This window comes from Ochotona princeps, chromosome 1 (genome assembly GCF_030435755.1).
Source record: "Ochotona princeps isolate mOchPri1 chromosome 1, mOchPri1.hap1, whole genome shotgun sequence".
NCBI classification, from domain to species: Eukaryota; Metazoa; Chordata; class Mammalia; order Lagomorpha; family Ochotonidae; genus Ochotona; species Ochotona princeps.
This window is the reverse complement of record NC_080832.1, coordinates 73,177,959-73,186,015: the sequence shown is the minus strand read 5'-3', so window position 1 is coordinate 73,186,015 and position 8,057 is coordinate 73,177,959. Positions and strand designations below refer to the sequence as shown.

The window sequence follows — 8,057 nt, the reverse complement described above, 5'->3', positions numbered from 1 at the left end:
CACAATTTAATCCTTCCTCAGAGAACAATTATTTTATATGCAAAAAAAAGGCACAGATTTATCAATACAAACTTACATTAAAAACCATAATATAAATACCTAGGTTTAAAGCTGAGACCATGTACTATGCTAATCCAATGATAAAACATTCCTACATTCCTCACTAGAGAAACTTCTGCTGTGAACTCTAGCCCCACTTGTAACATTTTGTTTACATCCAAAAATACTTCTAGGTGATACTAAAGACACCAGGGGCCAGGGTTGCCAGAAAGCATCCTCAAAATCAAAAGTAAGAGAGCCCAGGGTCCAGCATGGTAGCCTAGTGACTAAATCCTCACATTGCAACCACCAGGATCCATATAGCCACCAGTTCATATCCCAGCTGCTCTCTGCTTATGGTCCGAGAAAGCAACAGTTGACAGCCCAAAGCCTTGGGACCCTGTATCCACATGGGAGACCCAGGATGAGCTCCTGGCTCTGGACCAATTAAGCTCCAGCCATTGTGGTCTCTTGAGGAGTGAACTAACAGATGCAGATCTTTCTGTCTCTCCTCCTCTCTGTAAATCTGCGTTTGTGAAAAAAAAATTCTTTAAAACAAAAACGAAACCAAACACCAAACCAAACAAACAGCCCAAAACATTAGCTGTGCAGAGTTTGAGAAATCCTTGTGTGTTAATAATGTGGACTTGGGCACAACTGCTCCATTTCCCATCCAGTTCCCTGCCTGTGGCCTGGGAAAGCAGTCGAGGATGGCCAAAAGCCTTGGGACCCTGCACCCATGTGGGAAATCCGGATGGAGCTCCTGGCTCCTGCCTTTGGATCAGCTCAGCTCTTCTGTGGCCACCTGGGTTTGAACCAGAGGATGGAAGATCTTTTTCTCTGTCTCACCTATCTGTAAATCTGACTTTCCAATAAAAATATATCTTCAAGGGAAAAAAAAATGTAAGCTTTAAGGCAAAACCTACTTTAAAACCAACTCTAAAATGTACTTCATGTAACTGAACCTTGTCAAGTACTTGCATACCTTAATTCATACTGCTGCTATAAGGCTTAAGTACACATACACACACTATAAAGTTTTTAAGTATCAGTGAAAGGCTGTAGTAAGTTTAATGTACATCACTTGCAATAATTTCTCTTGGTGTTTTCGCTTCAAATAAATATACTTGTAATTCACTTCTCAAATAATAATATACTTATACTCCACTATTTAGCATCATTTTCCATCTATCAAATCAATATAACTGGTCTAAACCACATACCTAATACGAGACCTCAAAAAAATTTTCATTTAAAGAAAGCCAACTAAAATGTGACCTTCTGGGACTGCCAAGAGGATGTTATAACCTAATCCTACACCTCCACTGCCAGCATACCAAATGGGCACTAGTTCGAGTCCAGACTACTCCACTTCTAAACCAGCTCCCTGCGAATAACCTAGGAAAGTGAGGATGGCATAAATGCTTGACTGTACCCACACGGAAAACCAAGGAGAAACTCCTTGCTCCCAGCTTCACTCAAGTCATTACACCCACCTGGGGAATGAACCAGCAGATGAAAGCTCTGTCTCTTAAGTCCAACTTTCAAATAAAATAATTTTTTTTAAAAAAGGTATATTAAAGAACCTGAAATATACAGTATCAAAATGAATTGTAGTTTTCAACACCACCATCACCAATCCTGTAAGGAACATTTCTTCATGCCCAGAACAAATATGGGGTATCAGCATGTTTTAAGGGCAAATCCCACTTTAGATCCAGAGATCCAGAGACCCAGACTTAAAACTTGTTAATGCTCTCAACAACTACAAGAACAAGAAATTTTTTTCCCCTTAATTTGGAAAGTCAGATCCACACAGAGAAGGAAAGACAGAGAAAGATTTTCTATTCATTGGCTCACTCCTTAAATGGCTACAATGGCCAGAGCTGAGGTGATTCAAACAGAGAAGCCAGGAACTTCTAGATTTCCCATGCGGGTTCAGGGTTCCAAGGCTTTGGACAATCCTCTACTGCTTGCCCAGGCCATAAGCAAGACGCCGGATAGAAGTGGAACAGTAGCAACAAGAACTGACTCCCAAGTAAGATCCCAGTGCAAGCAAGGCAAGGATTTAGTCACTGAGCCATTACACCAGGCCCACTTTTATCCTTAAAATGCAACCCAGTTTGGGGGGATTCCCAGAGCCTATGAAACTGTCACATAATGCAAAATAATTAATAAAAAAAAAAAAAAGCAACCCAGTTATTTTTGAAAGTCTGAACAAAAACATTTTCATGATTAAATAGCCTTTAGAGATCCTCCACAAATTCCTACAATTAATACATTTACTTTTTTTGTTAAGTTTGTTATTGGACCATTCTACCAACTCATTCTTGTTTTTGAAAATCTAGCATAAAACATGAAAACTTGGGAGTTCCAACAGGTACTATTCATTAAGTCCCTATTTTGTATAAAGAAAGTGGAGTTCATCATAATTGGGCATTTCATATTCTGAGAAGCAACCCTTTGATAAAACAATTTAAGATGCTGAATAACTAATATTTAAAGTATCTTCAAGTACACCTGTTGCAAAATATGGTATGAATGATTTGGATTCGTTTTCCATTTTATTAAGCCAGCAAAATTCTAAGTACTTAGAATCGTAATTGCTATCAAAAGTAAAGTCGATAATGAGAGCTTAATTCTTTCATTATCTCATCTTCACATTTCTCTAATTATTTGAAAGCTGTCAATTCACGTCTTCTTTAAAAGCTGTGTTATGAATTTGCGTAGTAAGTTTCAGCAACACCTGTTATTGTCTAGTAAACTAACATAAAAATGTATGTAGTTTTTTTTAGTTTCACTTACATTTGATTCTTCGCTGCTTGCCTCTGAGCTTTTCTTTCTTTCCTTTTCTGATCTGGTGGCTTAGCAAAAACAATTTCAATATTTTCTCCCTCCAACTCTTTGCCATTCATTTCTTCCATAGCCTTGAAGAATTACACATTGGTTAACATAAAAGCAGTCTTTCAGAATAATTATGACATTTAGTTAAAAAAATTGTTACTCCTAATGTTATAATAGGCAGTATCATCCCCTCAATAATACACAATTTAATAAGATTTCAAAGATTAAGTTCTACAACTTTGTTTTTAAACTGAGACAGATCTAAGGCCATTCAAGGTTTGAATATGTTCTGGAAATGCACATCCTCCACTTGTTTGGCATAATGATTTTAGAACTAAAACTTATTGGCTTGTTTTAAATGCCTTTAATCCCCAACATTGCTTACCTTGACAGCACCATCTCGTTCATCAAAATGAATAAAAGCATAATCTTTTAATTTCTTTACTCGTTCCAGTTTTCCAAACTGACTAAATGCCTTTTCTAAAATCTCTTCTGTTACAGTATTGGCAAGGTTCCGCACAAAAAGCACTTTGACCTGAAATGCAAAACGCAAATTCTCAGCATATTTCCAAACTCAATTTGCAAGATATCACCATCTCACCTTACAAAGTTAACTTGCATCACAACAATCCATTAGACTATTACAAACATAAATTTTTCATCTGAGTTGGACAAATACCAAGAAGTGAGAATGCTATGTAAGATCAATTAATCAGAAACAGATATCTTACCAAAGATACATAGATAATAAAAAGGCTCAAGACATTCATCATTCTGGTCCAGAGCGATGGTATCTGCTAAATTTCCCCAAACCACCTTTCCAAGTGCCAGGATCCCATACGGGTGCCAGTTCATGTCCTGGCTGCTCCACTTCCCATGCACCTAGCTGCTTATGGCCTGGAAAAGGCAGAAGCTGGCCCCAAGGCTTTGGGACCCTGCACCTGCGTGGAAGATCAAGTAGAAGCTCCTGGCTCCTACGTTCAGATTGGCTCAGCTCCAGCCATTTCTGGGTGAGTCAGCAAATGGAAAATTTATCTCTCTTTCTCTGTAAATCAGCCTTTCCAATAAAAATAAAAGGCCTAAAAAAATTCACCATTCATGCAGCAACTACAAATTAAAACAAAAGTGGATAGACATCCATTAGAATAATGAAAATCCACAACTACGAGGCCGGCCTTCCATATGGATGCCAATTTGTGTCCTGCCTGCTCCACCTCCAAATCAGCTACTTGCTGATGGCTTGGGAGAGCAGGAAGATAGCTCAGCTCCTTGGGCCCATGTACCTTCGGAGATGTGGAAGAGGCTTTGCATTGGCCCAGCTCCAGCCATTGTGGCCGTCTGAGAAATAGAGCAGTGATGAAAGATCTCTCTCTGTAACTCTGCCTTCAAAGTAAGATAATCTTTAAGAAAAATTCTAAGCACCAACAATAAAAGTAGAGCAACAGAACTCTATCAGTGGGGATGCAAAATGGCACATGTACTTTGGGAAACAGTATAGCAGTTTCTTTAAAAGTTAAGGATATTGGGCTCGGCAGCGTGGCCTAGTGGCTAAGGTCCTCGCCTTGATCCCATATGGCCACTGGTTCTAATCCCGGCAGCTCCACTTCCTCTCTGTCTTTCCTCCTCTCAGTATATCTGACTTTGTAATAATAATAAAATAGGGCCCGGCGGCGTGCTCTAGCGGCTAAAGTCCTCGCCTTGAAAGCCCCGGGATCCCATATGGGCGCCAGTTCTAATCCCGGCAGCTCCACTTCCCATCCAGCTCCCTGCTTGTGGCCTGGGAAAGCAGTCGAGGACGGCCCAATGCTTTGGGACACTGCACCCGCGTGGGAGACCCGGAACAGGTTCCAGGTTCCCGGCATCAGATCGGCGCGCACCGGCCCGTTGCGGCTCACTTGGGGAGTGAATCATCGGACGGAAGATCTTCCTCTCTGTCTCTCCTCCTCTGTGTATATCTGGCTGTAATAAAATGAATAAATCTTAAAAAAATAATAATAATAATAATAATAATAAAATAAATCTTTAAAAAAAAAAAAAAGTTAAGGATATTCTCTCCAATCCAGCAGCAATCTCTTTCCTTGGTATTTATTTAAAGGAGCAGAAAATTCATATTTCCACAAAACTCTTTACACAGATGTTTATACTAGCTTTATTCAAAATTGCCAAAAATTAAAATTGAAACATTTTTTCAAATGGATACACTATCAAGAAATGAACCATGTAGCCTTTAGCAGCAGGAAGAAACCCTAAAAGTGTATTAACAAATGGAGAATCTTGAGCTTTTATAAACAAAAAAGCTAAATATGTGGAGATTCCAATTGTATCATGTGCATGTTCTAAAAACACCACAAAGAGATCAATGACTGCTGCTGTGGTGGAGAGGAACCAGCAAGCACAGAAGACATCAGAGCGGTGAAACTGGTATACCACTGGTGTGAAACTAAAATGGGGGATACATTTCAGTATACACATGTTGAAACCCTAAGAAAAACACGAACAGTAAAGCTACTGCAAACAAGGAATTTCAGTGATCAACACAGATTCATTGATTTTGAAAAATTATGACAATAGTGTTGCTGACGAATTGCTGTGTATGTTTACAGATAGTCAGTATGGGATCAGCACAATGGCTCAGTGGCTAAATCCTCGCCTTGCACATGTCGGGATCCCATGGACACCAGTGCGTGTCCCACCTGCTACACTTCCCTTCCAGCTCCCTGCTAGTGGCCTCAGAAAGCAGTCGAGGATGACCCAAGGCCTTGGGATCCTGCACCTGTATGACAGAACAGAAACAGCACCTGGCTCCTGGTTTCAGATTGGCTCAGCTCTGGCCATTACAGCTGCTTGGGGAGTGAACCAGCAGAAGGAGGTTCTTTCTCTCTGTAAATCTGCCTTTCCAACAAAAAATAAATAAATGTGTTTTTTAAAACGAGCAGGAAGCATGTCGCGAATTCTAGTGTTCATCAAATTTTGCTTTAAATATAAAATTTCTCTAATAAACAATTTAGAAAGTAAACTGAAGATAGCATGCAACAATCACGGTCGGGAAGAGCTGAATCTTTTTTTTTTAAAGATTTATTTATTTTTACTGGAAAGTCAGATATACAGAGAGGAGGAGAGACAGAGAAGATCTTTTGTCCGATGATTTACTTCCCAAGCGGCTGAAAAGGCTAGAGCTTCACCAATCCAAAGCCAGGAAGCAGGAGCTTCTTCTGAGTCTCCCACATGGGTGCCTGGTCCCAAGACTTTTGGCCTGTTCTCTACTACTTTCCCAGACCACAAGCAGGGAGCTGGATGGAAAGCAGGGCCATTGGGATTAGCTCCAGTACCCATACGGGATCATCAGAGCCTACAAGACAAGGACTTTAACCACTAGGCTATTGTGCCGCCGGACCTTGGAAGAGCGGAACTTCAACACTCTAACACAACTATCTAGGACCTGTTCTTAGGAGGTCATATGCATAGAGCAGGGGAGGACCCCAGAGTGGAGCAGGCAGACAGGAGGAGGTTTGTAACCCAACCCTGAAGACTCCCAGTTCCTCACCAAGGACTATCAGTATGAGCACCAAGGACTACATCCCAACTGACAAGGAGACCACGGGAAAATGGAGTGCCTTCAGAGGCCAAGAACTCTGAGATCAACCACCCCCATTTGGATCTACCACATGGGATAGAAGAAGCCCAAATCCTGCCTTGCTGGATCCAAGGTCATCGGAACAACCAGGAGCACTGAGCAATCCGCAGAAACAGAAGAACAGTAAACTTCCTTCAGGACTAGGGAGAGGAGCTTTCTCTGGTCCTTGCCTGCTTCCAGTTTTGGATCCCCACCCTCTCTTGTAATAACCATCAGGAGCGCTCCAGAAACCCCTCAAAACAAACAAACAAACAAACAAAACTAGAATAGATAGAGAACAACAAGGAAAGCTTAGAAACAGACAGAAAACGGCCAGCAGGGATGCACTTATAACTCCCTGGGTGGGACACAAAGATTAGTTACTCCTCACTGGGGTATGGAAGATTTCTCTGCACATCCCTCCTAAAACTGTTCACCTAAACTGTTGACATATGTCTTGTTAGAATTATAGAGTTAGACTACCCGAAAAACAGCCAGGTTCAACAAAATTATGCTTCAACTCTATGAACTGCTAAATACTACAATTAAAATAGACATGAGATAGCTGAATAGTAATCTATAGCCATTTTAAGGTGTATAGAACCCGGTTGTATATAAACTAATAATTGAAATGTCAATGTAGAAGTCACAGGATGTGGTTCAGAACTTGCATTCTTTTTTTTTCCTCTTTTAATATACTGGTTACTCAATACCATGTCAACTAATTCCATAAGCTTATAAATGGTTATTGATGTAATGTCGGGGCTTTGAATTGATCAGGATGATACTCTGCCAGATCTACCTTCAGACCAGAGATGGTCTCCCCAAGAAACCATTGAACTTATCTGGACAATAAGATGCTGGACTTTATGCTTGGTAGATGCTTGCAATGAAAGAATATCAACTGAACTTGAACTATGGTAATGCAACAAGGTGGAGGAATCCAACATGTGGGGAGGGTGGGGAGGGGTGAGTGGGGATCCCAGTGCCTATAAAACTGTGTCACATGTAATACAAAAAAAAGAAAAAAGAAAAAAAGCACTATCTAGGGCCCGGTGCTGTGGCCTAACGGCTAAAGTCCTCCCCTTAAATGCCCGGGATCCCATATGGGCGCTGGTTCTAGTCCCAGCAGCTCCACTTCCCATCCAGCTCCCAAGTAGACCCGGAAGAAGTTCCTGGCAAACACCTGCCTTTGCGGTCACTTGGGGAGTGAATCATCAGGCGGAAGATATTCCTCTGTCTCTCCTCCTGTCTGTGTATCTGACTTTATAATAGAATAAATAACTCTTTAAAATAATAATAATAATAATAATAATAAAGTTGTTTTTAAAAAAAAAAAAAAAAAAGCACTATCTAGGACCTGTTCTTGAGGTCTTATAGAAGAAACAATCAAAATTAAGATAAATTCTACTATTAATCCTGAAAATTTCTCCAAGCATAATTAAGAATTTAATTTTTTTTTGGCTAAGAAACCTATCATTTTCTCCTAAATTGGAATTTATTAATCTAAAATGCTAATCCAATAAGCTCTCATAGGTCAGTGAGAGAGGATCCTAAATGT

At 40.3% G+C, this 8,057-nt stretch overlaps 1 protein-coding gene across 7 annotated transcripts in view; it reads right to left on the bottom strand.

The window, feature by feature from the left end:
- Positions 1-8,057, bottom strand: part of SYNCRIP (synaptotagmin binding cytoplasmic RNA interacting protein) — a 40,180-nt gene that overhangs the window by 6,807 nt on the left and 25,316 nt on the right. For all 7 annotated transcript variants that reach the window (XR_009245021.1, XR_009245022.1, XR_009245023.1 and 4 more), the window contains 2 exons: positions 3,269-3,418; positions 2,845-2,966 (listed from right to left, as the gene is read on the bottom strand). Coding sequence is in view for 4 of the 7 variants with exons in the window: in XM_058661023.1 (XP_058517006.1) it covers positions 2,845-2,966; positions 3,269-3,418 (272 nt within the window). In the remaining 3 variants the exon portion in view is untranslated. The remainder of the gene's footprint in view (positions 1-2,844; positions 2,967-3,268; positions 3,419-8,057) is intronic.